Genomic DNA, 24582 nt, shown 5'->3' on the forward strand with positions numbered 1-24582 from the left:
CACTAGCTGTTCCACCTCAAGATCGTTGTGGTAAAGAGCAGCTTGCCATCCTCCATGGAGAGGGCCTGTTCAGTGATCTTCTCCCATGATGCCGCTCTGTTCTTCAGACAAGGTGTCCAGCTGAGGCGGTAGATGAACTGCCCCCTACTGTTCCAGCTGCTGGAAGATTTGAAGACCCTCTCCCAGCACTAGGCACCGTGCTGCTCAGAACAGAGGGCGACAGGTCCCCAGAACCCTCCTCAGAGCTCTGACTTCTGCCTGGATGCCATCTCCTGGGTCCCAGTGGAAGACACTGTCACACTAGCTAGAGGGTCTGGTTCCCTGTATGCGAGCACTGAGATAGACTTCAGGCGACCTCCTGCCCACCCACACAAATAAAATATAAAAACAAAAGTATTGGAATGCACCCATGTCAATAAGTAAACAGAGAAATGAAGGTAAAGCCACACTCTCTAACCTGAATGTACTTAAAAAAAAATGATTCTAGACATTTCTACACACCTATAGGTTAAAAAGAAAAAAGGAAAGGAAATGCAACGTATTGCTTAAGCATCTTGTAATGTGCTGCACAGATTGCCTCATATGCAGGTGTGCCATTGAAGAGCTTCTTTCCAGGTGCACGCAATACTTCTCTAATATATCAAGGTTAAAACACATCTCCCTACCGACTGTAATTACTAATCTGCCTTCAACACAGTTTCAGTGCCTTTTGACTTGTCCCTGAATCTTCTCTTCAGAACTCCAGGGAATATTTGATTTTCATGCCTTCAGGCTGCCCAGCCCGATGACCTGAAGCTTGTGGGTCATGGAGGAGGCTCTCCGGCTCACACACACTGCACTTCTGAAGCTACCTAGCACCATGAATACAATTCTCAATGCAAATTAAGGGACTAGCTTATCCAGAATCCAACTTGTGACAGGGACAGCCTTAAAAATACTCACTGCAGTTTCCTCATACAGAACAGATTCCCTTACAGGTCCTTCTAGCAGTGGTCTTCTACCGCCGTGGCAGTCTTCGATTGCTGCGGCTGACAGTGCCTCGCTTGGCCCAGCTGACAGTCGCACAGACTGAGAACGGAGCAGGGGTGGCACTCGGTCTGGCAGTCCTTCTCCAGTGAGGTACTGTTCAGAGGTGGCCGCTGCACTCTTCTACTTTGTAGCTTCTCCAAAGTGCTATGGCATCTGTTTTGGACAGACTTGAACTTGGGTCTTTCATTTTTTGATAGCTTGAGTATTAAAATACAATTTTCATTGTAGCAAAAGTTACCAGGATTTTCAAAAGACAACTATCCAGAATTTAAAAGTCCCAGCAGAGGCTCCTTGTGGAATCTGGATCACAGCTGTGCCATTCCTCTGACAGTGGGGAGCAGAAAGCTAAGTGGTACCTTTCAAGGGGTGCTGCCGGAGGCACCCAAACCACACACAGCACATTCAGCCAGCACATAATCCTGACGCCAGGACGGAGAGCTCACCCAACAGTTCACGCTGTTTCTTTCAGGACTAGTCTCAGTTACACACAGAAGCAAAGTCGTATGTTCTCTGAGGCTGCTCTGACAGCTCTGAGGCAATCTTGTGATTATGAAGCCATTTCACACATATGAGTACTAAAGCCTCAGGACTGCTCCACTGGACAGAGACTCCACAGACCTCCGAGCCCTGAGTCTAAGGACTGCTGCGGTCAAGGGACACAATTTTACTCAGACTCCCGATGGCTCTTCTGTTTGGCCAATAACATTAGTTGAATGAAAGGCCTAAAACTCACCAGGCCTGGCCTGACTCTTCAAAGGGGATAGAAGACTGGACACAGCCTGTGGCATAGCAGTCCTAAGAAAGAATCTGTTTTTATTTACTTGTGGTTTTGTTTTTCTGAGACAGGCTCTCATTCTATAATCCGGGGTAACCTCAAACTCATGGTAGTCCTCCTGCTTCAGACTTAGAAATACTAGGATTACAGCAGTGAGCCACATGCCTAAGTCAACAAAGGATTTCAGTAAGATTCAAGTGATTTAGCAATGGTCCCAGCTCCAGAAGCAGGGAAAGAAAGGCAGACACCGAAGGAAGAATCAAGCATGTTCAGAGACATGTACGCTTCTGTCTCTTTACCACCTGAGTGCCTTTGGGTCAGACGTGTGCTCTGGGGCTCACTGGAGGAATACTGCTCTGACCCTCCTGTTCCTGGCCATGTCCTCTTGTGTGAGCAGAGCAGGATCTCCCTAAAGCTCTGCTCTCCACGGTCCGCCACAGGAGTGCTCTCCGAGGATGCCTGCTTGCCTTTCCCACCAGTTCCGTACTCAATCTCTGGTCTGTCTCCAGGACGCACAGTGTGGCTACACAAGGCAGAGGTCCTTCTGTGAGACAGTACTAGGAAGCTCAGGTTGAAGGGTGGTGGGGAGAACACAACACAAGCTTCTGTTGTAAACGTAGTCAAGGGCACACAGTACACATGCTCTCCTGGGGAGACAGGATTTACACAAATACATTTACATCAGCAACATAACCAAAACAATGGCCGACCACATTCTAACATGACAATTAAGGAGTAGACATGGCCCTGATGAGTTCATGAGTCAGAGTCACCTAGCACAGGGCTTTAGACAGTAAGTCAATGACAACTCCCAGTCGGTGGGTGAGTCCCCTTGCCAGTGACATTTAGAATAACCACGTGGCAGGAGCACACAAACTGCATGCTCACTGGCTCACTGTTGCAGATTACTGGACTGCATCGAGGAGCCCCGCAGTTCACAGCAGGCACTTCCCACTTCCCTCAGGTGACCGAGTCTTTCTTCCTCCTGAACGGTGACTTCAGCCTCTTCCATACGCTGCTTTTGGGTTTAGCCTTTTTTTCCATGGCCAGTGCTAACTCCTTTTCTTTCTTACGGATCTCCCGTACAAGCGCATGGAAAACGTCATCGATGTAGTAACGATAGGCGGCAGAGGTCTCAAAAAAGGGACAACTGAATTCTCGAGCCAGAGACAACCCCTCTTCCTTGGAGACCTTCAAAGGCACAAACAGGAGAAAATGCATCGTGCACAGCAGGCAGCAGTGACAACTGTCACAAGAGTAAATGGGTATTCTTAGTAGGACAGCCCCTCCCCCACTGGACAGTGCCAGCAGAGTACACAGCCTCATGTGCCTGAGACCAAGAGGGGACTACATGACTTCACACTACATGACTTCACACTACATGATTCTACTTCTAGTGAACTTTCAAGATTGTTTTTGAGGGTTGACAAGTGTTTCAAAGGCAGATTTAATTCTAGCAATTGGATTTCACAATTTGATCCTCGAGATTCTTTAAACACAGTCTTATATCCAGGGCAGCCAAACTCATCTCTGACCTTCTAAACTTTCTGCCCCATGGTGACAGAATTACAGGTATGTGCCGTGAGCCTGGTTTATGCATAATTTCTTTACATTGTTTTCTCAGGGCAGGGTTTCTCTGGGCCTGGCTTTCCAGGAACTTGTTTTATAGATCAGGCTGGCCTCAGTCTCACACATCCACCTGCCTCTGCCTTGTGCACCACCATGCCCAGCTTCCTGAGCAATAAGCAGACACTACCAACTGAACTACCCTACAGCCTGTGTTTTTTCATTTCTGAGAAAAGGTCTGTCACTGGCCTGGAGCTTGCCACATAGGCTGGCCAGCAAACCCAGAGATTCTGCTTGTCCCCCCCACCCAGTGCTGGCATTGTAAGCACAGACCACCATGCCTACCTAGCTCTAAAAACAAAAACTGTTGGTTTTTTTTTTTTTTTTTTTTTTTTTTTTTTTTTGAGACAGGGTTTCTCTGTGTAGCCCTGGCTGTCCTGGAACTCGTTCTGTAGACCAGGCTGGCCTCAAACTCAGAAATCTGCCTGCCTCTGCCTCCGCCTCCCAAGGGCTGGGACTAAAGGCGTGCGCCACCACCGCCCGGCTGAACTCAGGCCTTCTTACAATCACTTTAGTGATGGGACTGGGACCTAGCCCTTCAAGGCAACTTTTTTGGAATAGTTATCAAGTAAATATGAATATTGATAATGGTAGTTTCTTTATACTACTGCTTTTAAGAAAGAAAAGCAGAAGGGGAGAGGGATACCTGCTCCCGCTAGCACAGACCTGTCAGGAGCCAGCGGGAAGCATTCGGCTAAGGCCGTGCCACACTTCCACCTGCTTCTGGACAGCTCGGTTGCGTCTCGTTGTCTCCTCCAGACAGTGAGGGTTTACATACAGACTCCTGACTGCATCCCACGACCCAGGAGACCTGACTGATACACACCACTCCTACTCGCAGCTGTGGGAGTGCACACTACACCACTCCACTCCATTCAAATCACTGCTAGACTGACGGGGGCATCGCCTGGCACAGCCTTTAATCCCAGCAATTGGGAGGCAGAAGGATGGAATTTTGCCAGTTCAAATCCAACCTGGCCTATATAGAGAATTTCAGGCCAGCCAAGACAACATAGTAATACCCTGTTTTTTTTTTTTTCTTAAGAAAAAAAAAATTAGAAAAACCCTCAATCATTTCTCTTGTTTCTGAAGTTACAGTATAGCTTTTTTATATATAATTTTTATTATTATTATTTTATATGTATGGGTGTTTTGCCTATATGTATGGCCGTATACTATGTACACGCCCAGTGCCCATGGCTGCCAAAGGCATTGGATCTCATGGAACTGGGGGAATAGACAGTTTTAAGCCCCACCATGTGAGTGCTGGGGAAGGAACACAAGTTCTCTGCGAGAGCAGCCACTGGTTTTAACTATTCCGTTAGCTCTCCAACCCTCAAGTTATAATTCATTTTTATTATTTTTAAAGTAGTAAGTTATTGTTATGTACACTGTGTGTGAGGCCTGCATGGCCAGCACATGTATGACAGTCAGTGGACAACTGTGTGAGTGTTCTCTTTTTTACCTTTACGTGGATTTTAGCATTGAGTTTCAGCCGCTGGGTTTACAAGACACAGCAACTGCTTTACTATCTGAGATCTCTTATTAGCCCTAGCTTTTATTAATTTAAAAAAATTTATTGGGGGGGTGAGCAAGGGGAGGGGGGATGGAATGGGGGTTTTCAGTGGGGTAATGTGGAAAGGAGTTAACATTTGAAATGTAAATAAATAAAGCAAATACCTAATTAAAAAAAAATTTATTTTGTGGTAGTGGGGATTAAACCCAGGTCCATGTGTATGCTAGGCAGGAGTTCAATTGATAAACCACACCCAAACATTTCCGAAGATTTATGAAATAAACAGCTCATGATTCTTTATTTAATGAGTGTTCTATTGCCATTTGTTTATTTGTTGATTAACTAACTAAGCCAAGGTCTATGTAGCCCAGGCTGGCCTTAAATGTATGGCCTAGCCTCTTAAGTGCTAAAGTTACAGGTACACGCCACAGATAGCTTATTAACTGTTTAAACTCCTGTGTACTGATTTCCAAAATCTAAACTTTACCTATAATAAGGGAAATTCTCAAGTCCAAGGCCAAGAGAAGATACTGTTCATTTTCTATTTTAGGTCCCTGCAGACCAAGAAACAAACTGACTACCCACACTACCCAGACACTCCTCACCTGCCTCAGCTGCTTCAGGTCAGACTTGTTTCCCACAAGAACCACCGGTGTATCATCAGTGCGTCGGACTCGGTAAATCAGTTGTTTAAACTCCCGAACTTCATGGAAACTTCGACGATCCGTGATGGAGTAACAGATGATGAATCCTTCTCCTGCCCTCATATACTGATCGCGCATGGCTGTAAACTCTGCCTAGAAGGAAACAAAGGTCCAGAATGCATTGCTGTAACGTGGACTTCCACAGACAGCACTGTCTACTTTAGAATAAAGAAACAGCATGTCAGTTACCTGCTATTCTGAGGCAAAGCATGGAAAATTAAGAGAGACAAACTAGTGACACTGACCCCAGAAGCATGCTCCCTGGCCTAGAGGACGCACTCTGCTCATATGGCTCTGAGCTTGGTACCTGTCCTGCTGTGTCCAGGATGTCCAGATTGGCAGGTTCATCATCAATGCGGATCCGGATCTTATAAGCATCTTCTACAGGAGGGAAGAAAGGTCTGTTATAAGAACACGAGGCTATGCACACCTTTAATCCCAGCACTCAGGAGGCAGAGGGAGACAGATTTCTGTGAGTTCAAGGCAGGTCTGGACTGCAGAGACGGTTCAAAGATAACCAGAGCTACATAAAAAACCCTGCTCAAAAAAACAAAAACAAAAAAACCCAAAACAAATGAACAAACAAAGCACACCCTCACATGCAGGAAGAAGCAATGACTTTAAAACTTGTCCCACTTAAGTTTTATTTTTTGTCTGTGTATCTGTTTGTGGAGCCAGACCTCGATCCTGAGGTTCAAACGTTAGGCAGGTTTTCTACTCTCACTGAGCTGTACTCCCAGGCCCTATGCAGCTTCTAAGTTTGTTTTCCTGTGTGTGGGTACACACGAGTGGAGCCCCAGGGCTGTTGCTGGGTCTCACCAGGCAGCTCTCACAGGAGCATCTGTCTTTGACTCTGAGGGCTGGATTTAATACATAAGGCAGTTCTGGGTTCTGGGGACCTGAAAGGAACTCTTGTTTCTGGCGTGTACAGCAAATGTTTTAATGTTCAAGTCCACCAAAATTCTTTTTAAAAGTTTGTTAGTATTGTTGATGTGTATATCTGAGTATGATGTGAATGGATGCATATGGAGGTCATGGGTCAGTTTTGTGGAGTTGCCTCTTTCCTTATACCTTTATATGCGTTCTTGGGATGGGAATCAGGTCACTGGGCTAGCGGGGCAAATGCTTTTTACCTGTTGCTCCATCTCATTGGCCCCTGAGTTGTTCTTATGTGCCTTATTTTCTCAGGATGCTACTAAATTCATCAAGATAAACAGGTTAGGGCATACAATAGGTTTTTCTTTGTTCATGGGTGGTCATATATCTTATTCACAGCTATCATTCTTGCCTAAAAGTAAACTCTGAGAATTTAAGAACCAGAGGCAGGAGGATCGCTGTAAACGCAAGGCTAAGTTTGTCTACACAATGAGCTCTAGATCAGCTAGGTCTACAAAGGAAGATGCTGTCTTAAAAAACAGAAAGAAAAGGAAGGAAGGAAGGGAGGGAGGGAGGGAGGAAAGAAGGAAGGAAGGAAGGAAGGAAGGAAGGAAGGAAGGAAGGAAGGAAGGAAGGAAGGAAGGAAGGCAAGAGTAAAGAAAAGCAATTGCTGTAAAGACACACCACGACCAAAGAACTCTTATGAAAAAAAAACATTTAACTGGGGACTTACCTACAGTCATTACCACCATGGGGGGAGCACAGCAGCATGCATAGCATTAGATCAATAGCTGAGAGCTACAACCTGATACAGAGAGAGAGAGAGAGAGAGAGAGAGAAAGAGAGAGAGAGAGAGAGAGAGAGCGCAAGTACACAGAGACAAGGCCTGACCTCAAAGCCTACCTTCAGTAACACACTTCTTCCAACAAGGCCATAACCACTAATCCTTCTAATCCTTTCCAACAGTTTCAGTCCCTGGTGACTAAACTTTCAAAGACACAAGCCTGTAGGGTCATTCTTACTAAAAGCACCATAAGGATCCTGAAAGAATTTCTTTTAAAATATTAGGCCAGGGCCAAAGATAGCTCTGAGTTTTTTTTGTTTGTTTGTTTGTTTTGTTTTGTTTTTAAAGATTTATTTGTTTGTTATATGTTAAGTACACTGTAGATGTCTTCAGACACACCAGAAGAGGGTGCTAGATCTCATTACGGATGGTTTTAAACCACCATGTGGTTGCTGGGGTTTGAACTCAGGACCTTCAGAACTGCAGTCAGTGCTCTTAACCACTGAGCCATCTCTCCAGCCCTAGCTCTGAGTTTTAACCTGAATTAAACCCTTAGAACCTACATAAAAGTAGGAGAGGACAAAACCCACAGTTTTTCTTTTGATTTTCACACATGTGCTGTGGCATAAGTACCCCCACACACATCATGAATATACTAAAGAAATATCGTAACTGTTGGGCATAGTGGTACACACCCTTAGTCCCAATTATCATTTATAAAAGAACACATAAAAGATAAGGCTAAATTATATGCACTAAATCACTTAATAGTCACAATAATCCAATACAGTATTACTATTTCCATTTTCCAGCAAAAGGCCAGGTGTGGTAGGGCACATCCTTAATCCCACAATGGGATGAGGACTGCAGAGGTAGGCAGATTTCTGTGCGTTTGAGGCCAAAAATTACAGGTGAGACTGTCTTTAGAACAATCCAACAATCCTAAAATACTGGATGTCCCCTTCAAACCACAGTTAATTAGCGATTACCCCAGGGCTCCTTGACTGGAAGGCCATGTGCACAGCACGTGCCGCAGCTCATCTTCACAGCTCAGCCCAGAGACCAGGCGGAAGTCTGAGCCTCCACACCATTTTTTAAAGAGTTATTTTTATTTTATGCCTATGAGTATCTTGGCTGGACGTGCATGTTGGATGCCATAGAGGTTAGAAGGCGGGCATCAGGTCCCCTTGAACTAGAGTTACAGATGGTTCTGAGCTGCCATGTTGGTGTTGGTAACTAAATCTGTGACCCTGCAAGAGCGGCCAGTGTGCTAGCTACCTTCAGTGAAGCATCCCTCACAGGTTCACTGTTTGCTAGAAAAAGTCGTAACCCCTTCATTGCAGAACCAAGTTCTTTTCTGCACATTGCTGTTAGCTGTAAGACTGGGGCTTACACTCAGGGTGTTAGCATGTGGTACAAGCAGGAGATAGTTAAGCCCTTTAAATTTTTTTAATTTCACTTTTTTAATTTTTTTTAAGATTTATTTATTTATTATATGTTAGTGCACTGTAACTGTCTTCAGACACACCAGAAGAGGGCATCAGATCTCATTACGGATGGTTGTGAGCCACCATGTGGTTGCTGGGATTTGAACTCAGGACCTTCAGAAGAGCAGTCAGTGCTCTTAACCTCTGAGCCATCTCTCCAGCCCCTCATTTCACTTTTTTGTTGTTGTTTATTTTTTTGTTTTTGAGATAGCGTCTCACTATGTAGCCCTGGCTGGCCAACTTGATATATAGAGTGGGCTGGCCTGGCACTCACTAAGATCAGCCTCCTGATATTTCTTCCTTTTACTGCACTGAAGAGAACCCAAGGCCTCTCTGAAAGACAAGCCCTATCAGTGAGCTGCACAGGCAGTTCTTTCTTACTTTGTTTCTTTTGCTGCAGAGATTCACACTGTAGTCCTTTCTAGTCTTTAACTTGTGGCAAGCCACTGTGCCAGGTCCCATTAGGTTGTTCAGGCTAGTCTTGAATTTGATCTGTAGAACAGATGGTCCTTCAGTTTGTAAGCCTCCTGCCTCAGCAGTCCAAGAACATTTTTATTTTTGAGAGAGACTTAAATAAAAAATCTGGCCCTTGAACTTACAATCATTCTTCCTCCGCACAGAAGACTTCAGGCATGCGCCATGCCACAGACAGCAGTTAGAAAGTGCGGGCTAACAATCCTAGGACATGGGACGTGGAGGGGAGAGCCAAGAGCTCAAGCTATCCTCGGCTACATAAGATCCTGACTCCACTCCTACCCTAGATACTACCTACTCCAAAAACATAAGGAAATGAGGTCTAGGGGCCGGAGAGATGGCTCAGTGGTTAGAACACGGACTGCTCTACCAGAGGTCCTGAGTTCAAATCCCAGCACCCACACGGTGGCTCACAACCATCTGTAATAGGGTCTTCTGGAGTGTCTGAAGACAGCTACAGTGTACTCATATATATAAAATGAATAAACCTTAAAAAAAAGCCCCTGCCAGATGTGGTGGTGCACAACTTTAATCTTACCCCCTTGGGAGGCAGAGGCAGGCAGACTTCTGTGAGTTCCAGGACAGCCAGGTTTACAGAAAGAAACCCTGTCTTGAAACAAAACCAAAACCAAAAAACTGGCTGCATACACCCCAAGATAATTTCCCTTTCCCATTTTAAAATCCATTACAGGTTTGTGTGCACTTGGGCACACACATGTCACACAGTGCATGTGGACTTCAGAGGACAACTTTTAAGAGCTGCTCCTCTTTCTACCATGTTGAACAAACTTCCCAGCCCACGACATAGCAAGGCTCCAGAGCTGAGAGGAGAACAGGAACTGGTTTTGGGGGCAGTAACCATAGGGTTACTGGGACCAAGCTCAGGGCTGACTTGGTGACAGTGCCTTCACCGACTGAGCCATATCACTGGCCCCGAGCATTTAAAAATCAATCCCCACTTCTGATTCTTTCTCAGAGATAAAGAAGTCGATTTAATCAATGCTTCTTGAATTAGAGATCACTGTCTGTTAAGATTGGTAATTTTTATTTATTTATTTATTTATTTGGTAATTTTTAAAATAAACTGAGTGGTTGGGACTGACACTGGATTTTAACTTCTGTCACATGTACGTATGTGCTTATTTGTGAGTACACACATGTAGTCACTTCTGTAGTTGCAGTTTTCTTTCATCCACCTTGTGCTCAAGATGCATGTGCACTGACTGCTGGATCTCACGATTCTGAGCAAGCAGCAGAACAGAGCAAAAGATGGACTGATTTGGGGGTTCCTGCTGTTCACCTAGTTTTGCCCACATGAGAGCTCACAGCTTTGCAGAATTCCAGTTCCCAAGGACCCGACGTCCTTCTGTCTTCAGGCACCAGGCACACTGTGGTGTGGAGACAAACATCCATGCACACACCCATACCCACAAGATAAACATAGATCTTAAAAAAGAAAGGGAGTTGATGAGGCAGGAGTATCGATCATCGATCGGCAGTAGAGTATTTGCAAAAGATATATTCGGCCTTGAATTTAATCCACAACACTGTAGACAAACCAATGAAACCTTCTTAGGGTAGAAAAAATAAGAAAGCTGGTGACATAGCTTGATAGCTGAATGCTTGTCACACAATCCCCAAAGTTTAACACTGAGCACCGCAAATAAAAACATTGTCTAGTGTCACTTCCAAAAATATACAAAAGAGATGAGGGCTTGCTTCTGGAGTTCTTTTAGTTTTTATCTTGTTTATTTAAAGATCATTTATATAATGATATGACTGTGTGTGTGTGTGTGTGTGTGTGTGTATACATACCCACATGTGCCAAGGTGTGTGTATAGAGACCAAGACAATTTTGTAAAGTGAAGTCTCTCCTTCCATCTTTTCATGGGCTTTGCATAAATTCAGGTCACTAGGCTATTGGGGCAAGTGTCTTTACCACAGATGCTAAGTGATAGGCTATATGAGCAGATTTCAGTGAAGAGAGACCCAGGAAAAGTTAGATTTCCTCCTTCTTCAAGAGTTACCAGGTGGTGCATGATCCTCAGCCTCAGAGCCCCATCTACCCCACCATAGCAAGTCCCAGGGTCCATGGGCTTCTTCAGCACCAAGTTCACAGATCCATCCAAGTTTGTTCCTAGTTGTTGCAGCTTACATCTCAAACTGTATGCTGGCCAGTGAACTTCACTATACTGCATGTTAGCGACCATGTTAACATAGAAGACTATCAGTGGCCAGTGAATGAGGTAGAGAGGAGCCCTGAGCAGCTAGCTGGTCAGGATTACATCACAGGACAAGAAACAGACAGGTACCAGGACACACTCAAAGGAAATTCCGCCTATTCTGATAGTTCTACAAGCCGGTATAGGAAAGCAGAACAAAGGCGGTACAGAACTTACCTACCATTCTACCAAGGACAGAAGTTAGGACATGGGCCACTAGACTGTGGCCTGAGCTCCAGGTCTGGGCTCTGAGCCCAGCTGGGATGAACATGTGACATTTTCCAGCCAATCTCTAGGTGTGGCTAGTTCTCACTATAAACAAGGTCAGAATAACTAGGCGGGTATAGAAAGCCAGTCTATACCCACACCCAGGAGCCAGCAGTACAGGAGGGCAGGGTGGCAAACACTCACCCTGTAACAGAGGGTAGATATTGACCCGCCCGGCCACATGGCACAGACCAGTTCAGTCTAGTGAGGAATCACTAAAGCTGACACAATTTGAATTTGGGCTCTGCACTGGGAGCCACCGGTGGGCAGCCTGGAGCTACTGCCTGGACTGAAGTAGACCCTAAGCCCTGAGTTGACTTTATTCATGGAGTTCCCAGACCAGTCTGAGTCTCTGAAACAATGTTCTAAAGTTGACACAGCAGAGCCAGGATGCAGTTCCGTGGCACAGCGTGGACTTAGCCTGTGCGAGGCCCACTTAACTAGCTAAAAAGACAAGTGTTTCTATCTTTCCCAAACCCGCAGACACGTATGCTGGATAAAACGAGCACGGGCAGCGACCAGCAGGCTTTGTTTCTGTTTTGACAGGACCTTACTATGTTTTCTTGGCCAACTTCTATGCAACCGAGACTGGCACTGAAGTGACACACTCCTCCCGCCTTTGCTTCCCAAGTGCTGGGTACAGATGTCTGTCACCACTCCCAGCTAATGGCAGAGCTTCGTGCCCTCCTCGGCCCTACTTTTCCTTTAGATAATCACTCAGAATCAAAACTGCTTCCGTATGATTTTGTAACATTTTTAGTCTATAGCAGATAGCAGCTAATAACAATAACAATAACAATACAACCCACGAACCACAGAACTGGGCGCGGGGGTCAAGCCTCAGATCCCTGACTAAGCAAAGGGAGTGCTATGAGTTCAAGGCTTGGGCCTCGACCTGTCAACAAAGGAAGACAACAACACAACTACAAGACAAAACAAGGCTGGGGGGTGTGGCTCAGTGGCAAAGCCCTTGCCTGGTATGTATGGCTGGAGTCTCAGATTCACTCCCCAGGTGGGGCCAGGCAGACAGATTTACTCCACCAGCATTCTACCAACATATGACAGCCAAAGATTCCGAAGACACAGGAGAAGACATTACTATACAACAAGCTGCAAAGATAAGGAAATAGAGGAAGAGCTTCAAGTGGAAGATTGGTGCTAAGAGTTCAGCAGGCTGGCTCTACTTGTTTTTCTGCTTCCTTTTGTGGAAGTTCAAACCAGCTGACTCATACTTCAGGGTTAGTCTCATGTCAGACCCTTAACAGTGATAGCAAGAAAAGATTTCACTGAGTAGCCTTTAAACTTTTCCTTTAATCTAACAACACATTATCTGCCCTTAAGTGAAAAAGACAGTTTGTCTCTTATCAACATTATCCAAAGACGAAAGATAGCATAAATGTACATTTGAAGTCTAAAATAAATGTTTATTCTTGTTTCTAAGTAAGTATGATTATATACAAAAACAAGCTTAGGCTATAAATATTATTTTTTAAACTTTAAATCTATTAGGATACTTTCACAGGATGTATCTGGAAATAGAAACAAGGAGCTGACTTACCAATGGTGGGATCATGATCTTCTGGAAATCGGTGGCTGATGAACTGCATTGTCATGGCTTCAAAACAAGAAATGGAACTCATGACAGTGAGCATTAAGTATTTTAACTATCAATTTTGCACAAGAGCCAGCAATCCATCTAGTCTGAGTATTGCTTTTCAAACTTTTCTGGCAGATGGAAAAGGTTACCTACCACTCTTCCCAACTCCACCAGCACCCAGCATCACTAGTTTGTATTCCCGTGAGAGTGCTGCAGGGCTGCTAGTGCTGCTACCAACTGGGCGAGCTCCAGACTCCATTGTCCTCCTGGGCAGTTCTGGGCCCCGGGGAAAGGCCTCCTAGAGAAGGCACAGAACATTCAATCCCGGATGGAAACAGTTGACCGCAGTGTGAGTACCCCGAGTCCGTCCCCAAACATCGTGGCCTACTCTGCTCATTGCAGAACGCTAAGAAGCCCACATCCTCTCCCTCCTCCATTAGTCTCAGTCCTAAAACATATCATAGATTTCCAAACTTACTTTTTCCAGAAAACTAAAACGAACTTGGACTTCTCTTCAGATTGAGGCAGCTTGCCAGTAGGAAGGAGTCGGATGAGTGCTGAGGGCTGCCTGACACTGCCAGGTTCTTGCCCGGTGGCCGTGCCTCCCCACTCCCCCGCCACCATTACCCGCCTCCCTATCCACCTGTGCCCGTACCTCTGAATCCAGTTCCGAGTCCGGGTGGTAACCCGCGTTCCTTCCCCAGCTGAGCCCCACAGCTCAGGGCCCCGCCCGGGTCCTGGAAGATGGCGCCGGTGGGCGGGGCGGGACCCTGAGCCCGCCCCCACAGCTGACAGAGACTCTGCTCCGCCCTACGCCTAGCTCCGACTCGCAAAGCCCTCTGGTCACGTAGGAATCTCAAGGCTGGGATTTATATAAATGGGTGTTCCATTAATCGAACAGATATTAAAGTGATCAACTTAGGGCTATTTGCTGCTGGCGGAGGGAAAATATCTGTCACCAGATATACAGCACAACAATCTCACACCCCCTCAATCTTACCAAAATACAGGATTACATTAGGGTACGGGTACTGGCTACACAGCAGCACTTCATTTTCCAAAAAAGCTGTCACATCACAAGCTCTCGAAACCAAAACCAGATCCAGTTATTCTAGTTAGGTTTTTAAATTTTAAAACTATAAAGACAAATACAAGTCAGATAGGATGCAAGCACAGGCCTATAATGCAAGCATTTGGACGGTGTTGGTGCAAGTAGCCTTGGGCCTAAACTCCACATTGGATTACCTCAGACCCTGTCTTCAAAGCAGAGCTCTGGAGAAATTATCAGTAGTTAAAAACGTTTCTTGCTTCTGCACAGAATCTGGATTCAGTTTCTAGCACCTACACAGTAGCTCACAACCATCCAGTTTCAGATCCACAACCCTCTTCTGACCATTTGCAGGCATCAGGAATGAAGATGGTGCACATATATACAGGTAGGCAAAAACAGACACATGAATACTTTTTTAAAAAGCAGGCAGCTCATGCCTTTAATTCCAGCACTCCAGAGGCAGAGGCAGGTTAATCTCTGAGTTTGTAACCCGTCTGGACTACAAATGAAAAATTATAGACAAGACAGACAGGGATCTCTCTTTGAGTTCCAAGCTAGTGAAGGCTACAGTGAGACCCAGTCTCATAAAAAACAAACCAGCATAGCCGGGCACTATCTTCATCCACTCTGCACATCACATGTAGCTAAACTTTCCTGCTTTATTCTTGCAACTTCCACTTCCGTTTTCTGTTGGAGACAGGATGTAGGTGATCAGCTTAAGCTAGTCTACAGTTCCTGACCATTCTCAGCATAAGAGTGCTGAGGGGAGACCAGGAGGGAACAGAAGGAATGGTTTAGGGTTCTACTTCACAGACCAGGCTGACTTCAAAACCACAGTAAACCTGTCTCAGTCTTCCAAGTACAATTATTATATCTTGTTTTGAGGGTCCGAGTCTCATGTAACCCAGGCTGGCCTTAAATGCAAAATCCTCCATCCTCCAGCTCCTGAGTTTTGGGATAAGGGTTTTCATGTGCTACTGCAACTTTTGAAGAACTGGGTGTGGAATCAGGCAGCTGTTTTAATCCCAGATGTGAGAATATCGGGTTGCTTGAACTGCCTGCAGCAGCTAAAATTTTCCTTATGCTCTAGCAGAGGCATGGTTTTACCAGATGCATTTTCTACAATTGTGTGACATTAGGAATGCTAGAACTTTTCAGAGTATATAAATGCTAGTGCCTGATAGTTTGGGTGGGTGGTTTGGTGGTGGTTTAGGGAAGTTGGTTGTGGTTTCTTAGTAGCTTTGGTCAAAGAAACAAATTGGATTCAGGCATTTTCCTAATTCCTCTCTTTCCTCTACCCCCATTTTTCTTCTATTTAGTGTTAGGGGGTGAAACTGGGGCATGGTGGGGAAAAGAACCCACCAAGTAGCAAAGACCAGCTACAAATCCCCCATTTAACTGCTTTATTAGAGTTGCCCTGGTCATGGTGTTTCTTCACAGCAATGGTGGTGACAAAAAAAATATGCTGTCTCAAAATACTAATTTCTAAGATAGGGTCGCTATACATAGCACTGGCTGTCCTAGAACTCACTAAGTACACCAAGGGGCTGGAGAGATGGCTGAGGTTAAGAGCACTGACTGCTCTTCCAGGGGATCTGATGCCCTCTTCTGGTGTGTCTGAAGACAGCTACGGTGTACTCATATAAATCAAATACATCTTTTTTTTTTTTAATTATTTTTAAAGAGAAAGCGAGCAAACTAAATAACCAGACACAGTAGCATACCCAGAACACCAGCACTCCGGAGGCAGAAGCATTTCTCAAGATCATTCTGTTCTATATATCTGAGTTCCAGGGTTGCTAGAGCTACAAGAAACCCTGTCCCCCAAAATCCAAAGGAGGAAGTGTCTAGAATATATCTCAGTGGTGGAATTCTATTTAGCATAGACAGAGTTCTGGGTTCAATTGCCAAAAGCACAGAAGAGACAACATTCCAATGTCTTTTAGGCAGTGGTTGAAACTACTTTGAGTTACACAGTAATACACAATGTTTAATACCAGGTGAAAGTCCAAACCCGGTGGGTCTCCTTAATCCCAGCATTCTAGACTCAAGAGGCAGGCAGATCTCTAAGAGAACGAGGCTTGCCTGTTCCTTACAGGAACAGTCAAGGTGGAGCAGATATTAGAGATACTTATCATGCAAGCTGAGAGCTTAGTTTGTTGGCTGGAAGCACACTGGAAGGAGAGAACTCATCCCTGAAGGGATGTCCTCCACAGCTACACACATCATGGAACAAGAATGTGTCCCGTTCACTACACTTTGGTTTAAGATTAATTTTTCTGTGGAAGTGTAACTTTTATGTATCACATGGCCCCCTTGGAGGCCAGAAGAGCAGACAGTGAGACCCTGTCTTAAAAACAAAGTGGGCTGGAGAGATGGCTCAGCGGTTAAGAGCACTGACTGCTCTTCCAGAGGTCCTGAGTTCAAATCCCAGCAACTACATGGTGGCTCACAACCATCTGTAATGAGATCTGATGCCCTCTTCTGGGGTGTCTGAAGACAGCTACAGTGTACTTACATATAATAATAAATGAATTGTAAAAAAGTAAATCATTGAAGGGGAAAAATAAAAAAATAGAAAACATGCACCTTAATAATAACCATAAATCTTTTGAATTTGAGAATATATTTTGCAGAATTATAAGCTCAAGGAACATATGCAAATGCTAGAGCCTGCTAAGTTCTTGCTGCGTAGGGAAATAACTGCATTATGCTATGAATACAGAAGGTTAATAAGGGCTGGGGAGATGACTCAAAGGTTAAGAGCACTATTTCAGAGGATCCAGGTTCAATTCCCATTTGCCACATGGCAACTCACAACTATGTATATTACTTCAGCTCCAAGGGATCTGATACACTCACACAGACATACATGCAACAAAACACCAATGCACATTAAAAAATAATTAAAAAGAGTTTATTGATATTAGTGTATGAATGGGCTAGGGAAGAAAAAAGAGAAATGACAAGCAGAATATTTATACATTTATTTATAATGAAATTATGGTCTAATTATTTACAACATACAAGAAACCAGAGAATAAGTTTGTACAAAGCCAGCCTGCAAAGTATTCAAAAATGTGCAAAAATGACAGTCAGTATCTCAGACGCTCCTGGCTCACCACCAATTCCTTCACTTCCACACATCAATATTTGCTACAAAAAAGTTCTTTTGGCAAAACCCACAATGCCAAGAAAAAAGGACAAGTTGCAATTCCAGTCAGAGTCACAGTCCTGTAGATGGCACCACATCCCTCTTCTCGCTGCAACCAGTTCTGAGAGAGACAGATGAGTGTTCCACGTTTTCTTTGACCCAGCTGAAAACGGAGCTGAGAAGAACAGTGCCAGCAGTAGTGGCTCTCTGAAACAAGTGTGCCTCAAGGGGCCAGCTTTGGACCATCCCAGTAAAGAACATGGCAAAAATAACTGCATTTTCCTGTTCAGGATCCAGTTGTATTTGACCATTCTAAATTAGTAAAACAGCATTTTCCAAACAAAGAATCCAAATGTAAAGAGGGATGAGGAGCTCTTAGAATTACATGGAAGTATGGAAGGAAGGGTCTTAAATAGTATTTCCCACTAATAAATAGTAAGGCTTTGTTTGTAACCAGTTATCAAAATTGACCCAATAGTAGTAAAATACAAATAAAACTTTCTTTACAACAGAGTTGAGGCTATTCATTTGGAAAAGGCTAGACCAGGTCAAACATATGTAGCAATGACTCTGTCCTGATATCTCACTGGACAAGCACATTTCATCAACTGTTAAAAAGCTTGACGCAGATTTGTGATTCTAAGTGAATTTTAACGGATGTTATGCCACTGCAGAAATAGGGTTTTAAAAAGAATGGCATCCCTTTACGACAGGGGACACTGCGTCCCTAACGTCTTCGAAGGTCCAAGATGGTCCCCAGAATAGATCCCAGAGTCTTGTTTAATCAAGTGCATGCATTATTGCTAAGAAGAGTCACGGAGGATCAAAACTCTGTCCACTATTTCCTATGGGGCCATCCAGAATGGCATCTGCTGCTTAGCTCTTGGCTGTGAAGAAGGGTACTGATAGCCTAAACTCCAGCCCTGTGGAAAGCTACTTGCATTTTTATGACCTCCATGTTCTTCCTCTTCATCAGAGGAGTCTGCAGCGTAAGCAACTAAGCCAAATCCCTTCTCTGCCGTTTTCATCTTCTTGGCTGGATAATCTAGAAGAGAGAACAACCCCAACCCCATATCCCACCAAGAAAAAAAAAATACCATAAATTCGTTAATTAAAAAAAAGATGTTAATTATAAGTGGTTAGTTGGACACCATTTTGTAGCCACAGGGTCAATGGTCACCCCATAACGTTGATGATGACACGAAAAACAGCCAGCACCAGCAAATGACAATCCACCAGAACCATGTAAGAAAACAGAGAAAGAAAAAAGAAAAAAAAAAAGAAAAGAAAAAAGGAAAGTTAGCAAGTGTGCCTCTGCAGACTAACATCTCACCTCTTACAGAGCTAAAGGAAAAGAAGAAAGAAAAGCTGTTTTTTTCTTCTGTTCACTTTTATCAACTAGAGGCAAGGAATACAATGATCCCATGCACAGGATGCAGAGTCCCAGGATGCTGCTGGGTGAGGAGTTCAGCTCCCAACACATAGGAAAATTAACTTTTCCTAAATCTACATCTGATGACCTCCAATCAGACAAAATGAACAACACGATTTTGAAATTACCTCCCCATCATTAGTATTTCCTAGGACTTTAATGTCACTGGTATGTATAAAATATAAAGCAGGCAACTGTATTCCCGACACAGAATGGATAAAAATAGAAAGCTATATACTGTCCTTATAAATTAACAACAAAAAAAAGTATTGTTATTAGCCAGTAGATGACCAAGACTGGATTAACCCTGACTGAGCACCGTGTTAGAGGGCTGACAGTCACACCGCCCTGCTTGCCACCCCACCCCCAGCTACACCGGACTCACCGTGGCTTCCGGTCAAGGCCCCAGACCCATTCCTTTCATCTGACTCAGTTTTCATTCCAGTCACTGGAAAGGCTGGTGGAGGCATCAACTGCCTGTCAAAAGCATGACATTTCTTTTCAGAAAAATCCAGTATTTTGAATTACCCAGTCAAAATAACAATAGTAACTGCTGATATGATTAGCAAAAGACTGCTGATACCTTTTAACCATTTAGCCTTTGCCTTCACCCTCTTTAATCATCAAGCATGTCTAAATAAGGAGACCATTGCAAACATACTTAAGACTATTAAAGCCAAGTTCCCATGGAGACCAGAAAAGAGTGGTAGATCCCCTGGGATTAGAGTTACCAATGATTGGGAGTTTGCATGAGGGTGTTGGGGACTGAACTTAATTGAGTCCATCTTTATCCCTAAGCCATCTCTCCCGCACCAACCCGTTTTACTTTTTTGAGGGAGTGTCTCCTGTAGCTCAAGATGGCCTCAAACTTGATGGTCTTGAACGCTTGATCTTCCTGCCTCTGCCTCTTAAAAGGGCACCTACCACCACACCAGACTATCATTCTGAAGTAGTAAAAATGACTTGATTAACACTCCTATGACTGCCTAATTTAGGAAAATGCCCTAAACGCAGAATGTAACTACCTCTGAGACAGAGAAAAGGGTTACTATCCTATTCTCCAGTTTTCAATGAACTGTTCTATTCCCATAACTTACCTGTCCCTCTCACGCTCTTTGCCTGAGGAACTTGCCGGCTTCGATCCTGCGCCTTCTATCTCATTCTGACTGGAGAAGCCTGTACCTAAATTAGTCATATGAATGGGTCCATGCTATGAGCAGAAAAATACAGTAGCATTAGCAAATCTACAACTGCTGCATTGACTTTAGCTCCTTAATGTAACTGTCAAGTGCCTCATCTGTCTGACAAACTGCCATCAATTAAAAGGCATTACATGTTCTTTGGGATTTGGGAGAATAAAGTCAAGAAGGGGTTCTTGTTTCTGTAGAATTGTAACTCATTGTTTAAACAACTGCTCTAAATCCAAACAGCTTCTAGAAACCTAGCGACATCAATTGCAATATACTTAGTTCTGAAGATGTCTCAAAGATTGTGATAAAACACAAAAGTGCATCTCCTCAGGAAATAGCAACAAAATTATCCGCGCCTATCCTGGACCTGGGATTAAAGCCAGGGCCCACACACTACACATGCTCTCACTGAACTGCACCTCCTTCAGGCCACCTTTACTATGTTCATGGTGTCACCACTCCATTTTCACAAGTGTTTCCTGGGGTGGGAGAGCAGGGTGGAGCTAAGGAAAAGGTCCATTCATTTTTATGGGGGCAAAAAGGACAGCAAATTGAAAGCCACAGGTAAAAGAAAGAATATGAAGATTGATTGACAGCTTTTGGAGAGTGGCTTTCAATTATCTTCCGTAAGAAAAAGTGTAAAACTTAATACAATTTCTGAGTGTTGGTCAGGGGAGACTTCCCTCTAAACTATCACACTGACCTCAAAAACAAAAAAACTGGCAAAGGAAACTCATTCTTGCTTTAAATTAATTCCTCAAGATTAAGATCCCAACCTAACTGGATTCCAGAAGGGACCCTGCTATCTCCTAAGACAGTTGGTATGGATGCAAATCCTTATTTTAAGGGAGAACACAGCAGGGTAAGGTGAAAGAAGAGTGGTGTTTATTTAACCTGGTATCCAAGCAGTCCCGAGTCCCGCTCATCAGGCAGCTCCTCCGTGAATCGCCTCTTCTGTGACTGGGGCTGAGCTGGCAGTGGGGGCTGGGGCTGGGGCTGGGGGCCAGCAGGCAAGGCAGTTTTGACAGGAGCAGCAGGAAGAAAAGGAGCGCTTATCGGGCTCTAAGACCAAAGAAACCGAGGAGGAATAAAGTATGAGACTTGGATGAATAAGTCATGAGGAGAACAAACCTCAACAGTAAGGTTTCATGACTGACATTCCCACCCTCCGGTATTGTCAATCAGTTTGAGTGCTCTGATTCTCAGGCTGAACCTGGCATAAGGAGCACTGGGAGAACACACAATACGCACTGACCAATAATTCCAAAGCAAGAGCAGCATGCCTCAAAAAAACTAAAAACATTACTAACAAACATACTTGCCTAATCTTCAATCCTTTAAGGTTCTGACATCTTCAGATACCCACACAACACATATAAATGTATACAAACATGCAAAACATTCATACACACAAAATAATCTCAAAGCTAAAATAAAAAAAGTAAAAATAGTTGTGCTTGATAGTACCTACACACTTTAAGCACTTAGGAGGCAGAAGCAAGCAGATCTTTGTGAATTCAAGGTCTGGTGTACATAGCAAATTCTAGGCCATCCAAAGTTCTATAAAGACTTTATACTTTTTCTTACTGAAGGTACTTGAAAGGCACTCACCAAAAGCTGTCATCCAAACTAAGGTCCTTACAACTGCAACAACTCTTAACTACTGGGTCATCTCACCAGCCACTAATGGCCTTTTTTTTGTTATAAACTGTACAACCTTCAATGCTCATAGCCCAGAAGTAGATAGCTGGCCAACAGTATAAGGCTATAGTTTATTCTGATGTGGGTCAACTGGAAGGAGCCCACATCGAAGGACCCAACATTAATCCATGTTCTAATTTCATCTTTCCATTGCAACTGAAGTTTGTAGATAACATACAGATGTGCTAGAAATCCAAATTTTTCCTAAAATTCAATTTTATTTTATTGATGGTGCTTGGGATTAGAAATAAGGACACATACTCCACTACTACTGAACTTTGTCTTTACCGGATAAAATTTAATTCTAAGACTTTTACAAACAGGCGTTAAAGATTTTTGTCTTAAATCATATTGCACAAAGTGTTAACTTTTCATAACCTTCATTTCTTCATAAATACAGAAAACATAACAGTAGTGCTTATGAATGACTCCTATAAATTTCCTTTAAAGAGCCCATGAGCCGTGCTGTGGTGGCGCACTCCTGCAATCCCAGCACTTTGGGAGGCATAGGCAGGTGGATTTCTGAGTTTGAGGCAAGCCTGGTCTACAGAGTGAGTTCCAGGACAGCCAGGGCTACACAGAGAAACCCTGTCTGGAAAAAAAAAAAAAATCTAAAAAAATCAAAAGAGCCCATGAATAGATGGTTGGTTCAAGAGATTGTTTTTGCTGACTGCCATGTGCCACATAAAACCAAACGTTCTTTTTCTTTTTTTTTGGATTTGGATTTTTCGAGACAGGGTTTCTCTGTACAGCCCTGGCTGTCCTGGATTGAACTCTGTAGACCAGTCTAGCTAGCTCTGCCTCCAAAGAGCTGAGATTAAAGGAATATGCCACCATTTCCCAGCCAGAGGTTATTTTTCTAAACCACTGGCAAAGATCATTATTCTAAGTACAATAATACCATCTTTGGGAAGCAATACCATTAGGTATTGCCTTTTGCATCTTTATTCAACTATTGTTTCCATTATTAGAACTTTTAAAATTGTCCTTAATTATGCTAAATCATATTACTATGTCTTGGACACAAAATATCCCCCATTCAAGTGATTAAATATTTATGTATACATCACCTCTTATCCAGATACTGATCCAAAAGCACAAAGACACTCCTTACCAAGGCAAACAACATTATACTGTTTCCTATTACAGGTTAATTTTTTCACCCTATCCCTTGTTTACTGCTCTAGAGTCGGTGGGACCTGGGAGAATGGAGTCAATAAGTGAGGTGGACTAATTCAATAAACAACTTTATTCAGAGCATCTGACAACTTATACCATGAGACTTAAGAGAAGTCACATGATTAAAGTGTTCAATCACAAGAAGAAGCCATACATGACAGAAGTCTCACATGGAAAAAAAGGTTTTCTATAGATGTATATAAACAAGTAACAATAGCCAGTTTTAATAAATAGCCTATATTAATAAATAATCTAGACAACATAAATTTACTATCTATCCACTACACACGAGAGGGGCGCAAAAGCATAATCCAAGAGCAAGTCTATGTTTTTTGAAGAATTTGAGGTCATAAGACTATTGTTTTCTTGGAGTGTTCTCACAAATACTCAAAAAATCTTACACACTCCATTCTTGCACCATGTTCCCACATCTCCCCCTTCATTTTTATTTTTTTTGTTTTTGTTTTTCCAGACAGTTTCTCTGTATAGCCCTGGCTGTCCTCGAACTCAGAAATCTGCCTGCCTCTGCCTCCCAAGTGCTGGGACTAATGTACCACCGCTGCCCAGCTCTCTATTTATTAATAACAGGATATGCATAGTGGTTTTGAGATGTAGATAAATCAAACTGTCATCTGATTCATTTAAGTATGGCGTATAATACTGCCACCAAGAACAGAGAACCAAAATATGTTCAGTACTATTGTTTATATTGTTATATTGATCGGAAAAATCAATATAATACAATAGAATGAAAAAGAGACCCATATGATTAGTAGTCTGAAATCTTATAAAACATAAGCCTATATGTGCCTTTAATAGCAATATAAATGTTATGATCTCCTATGCAAATAGGAAGCAATTCAAATCCCATATAAAAATTAAACAATGAGAATGAATGATTCTATTACAGTCCCAAGGTCCAATCATACAGTCATTAGTAAACATAATAGGAGCTGAATCCATCCAATTAGAAGTTGAAGCACAGCCGGGCGTGGTGGCACACACCTGTAATCCCAGCACTTGGGAGGCAGAGGCAGAGGCAGGCAGATTTCTGTGTTCGAGGCCAGCCTGGTCTACAGAGTGAGTTCCAGGACAGCCAGGGCTACACAGAGAAACCCTGTCTCAAACAACCAAAAAAAAAAAAAAAAAAAAAAAAAAAAAAAAAAAAGTTGAAGCAAAGAGGATGAGAAACATTAGATCAACAGACATGATCAGAGGCATTCCCCACAGATGCACAGATCAAAGTAACTAGCATTGCCAGAAAAAAAGATTCTCTGGTGACTCAGGGCTCCGTGTGTGTGTTTCATAAAATAACTTCTCCCTTGGCTCCCAGGGCCTTAAGTTTGCCCCAGATGACCTGATATGGTTGATATCTCCTTTTGCCCATTAGCTAGAGATCTGCTATCTTTCTGTTAACTTTCACTGCTTCCTCATCCTCGGCCTTGTCTTTGACTGCCAAGACCAGAATAGGCAAAGAGGAATCTACAATGTTTCAGTGGAACCATCTGCAATAACAGA

General features: G+C 43.5%; 2 protein-coding genes across 3 annotated transcripts in view; both read right to left on the bottom strand.

Annotated features, from left to right (window-relative positions):
• Positions 1-1811: 1811 nt before the first annotated feature.
• On the bottom strand, positions 1812-14132 carry Rit1 (Ras like without CAAX 1). 2 transcript variants are annotated; one of them, XM_052180109.1, is made up of 6 exons: positions 14013-14132; positions 13511-13655; positions 13319-13375; positions 5958-6031; positions 5552-5743; positions 1812-2995 (listed from the first exon to the last, which is right to left on the bottom strand). In XM_052180109.1, exons 2-6 carry the CDS (start codon positions 13614-13616, stop codon positions 2765-2767), a joined length of 660 nt encoding a protein of 219 aa, XP_052036069.1. In that variant the 5' UTR covers positions 13617-13655; positions 14013-14132; the 3' UTR covers positions 1812-2764. The 2 variants fall into 2 exon arrangements, with proteins under 2 accessions (XP_052036069.1, XP_052036070.1); XM_052180110.1 differs by lacking the exon at positions 14013-14132 and adding an exon at positions 13836-13966.
• A 3248-nt stretch (positions 14133-17380) lies between these two features.
• Positions 17381-24582, bottom strand: part of Khdc4 (KH domain containing 4, pre-mRNA splicing factor) — a 31573-nt gene continuing 24371 nt past the window's right edge. The window contains exons 11-14 of the mRNA XM_052180111.1: positions 21079-21246; positions 20092-20204; positions 19380-19471; positions 17381-18607 (exon numbers count right to left, since the gene is read on the bottom strand). Coding sequence (XP_052036071.1) covers positions 18408-18607; positions 19380-19471; positions 20092-20204; positions 21079-21246 — 573 coding nt within the window. The 3' untranslated portion in view covers positions 17381-18407. The remainder of the gene's footprint in view (positions 18608-19379; positions 19472-20091; positions 20205-21078; positions 21247-24582) is intronic.

This window comes from Apodemus sylvaticus, chromosome 4, assembly GCF_947179515.1.
Source record: "Apodemus sylvaticus chromosome 4, mApoSyl1.1, whole genome shotgun sequence".
NCBI classification, from domain to species: Eukaryota; Metazoa; Chordata; class Mammalia; order Rodentia; family Muridae; genus Apodemus; species Apodemus sylvaticus.

What these genes read in the sequence shown, in the direction of transcription:
- Rit1 (XM_052180109.1), bottom strand. Translation starts at nt 13,616, where the DNA reads ATGGAGTCTGGAGCTCGCCCAGTTGGTAGCAGCACTAGCAGCCCTGCA. An exon ending in TGGTGGAGTTGGGAAGAGTG is followed by an intron (nt 13,376 to 13,510) that starts GTAGGTAACCTT and finishes CTTGTTTTGAAG; the next exon opens with CCATGACAATGCAGTTCATC. An exon ending in ACCTGAAGCAGCTGAGGCAG is followed by an intron (nt 2,996 to 5,551) that starts GTGAGGAGTGTC and finishes GTGCCTTTGAAG; the next exon opens with GTCTCCAAGGAAGAGGGGTT.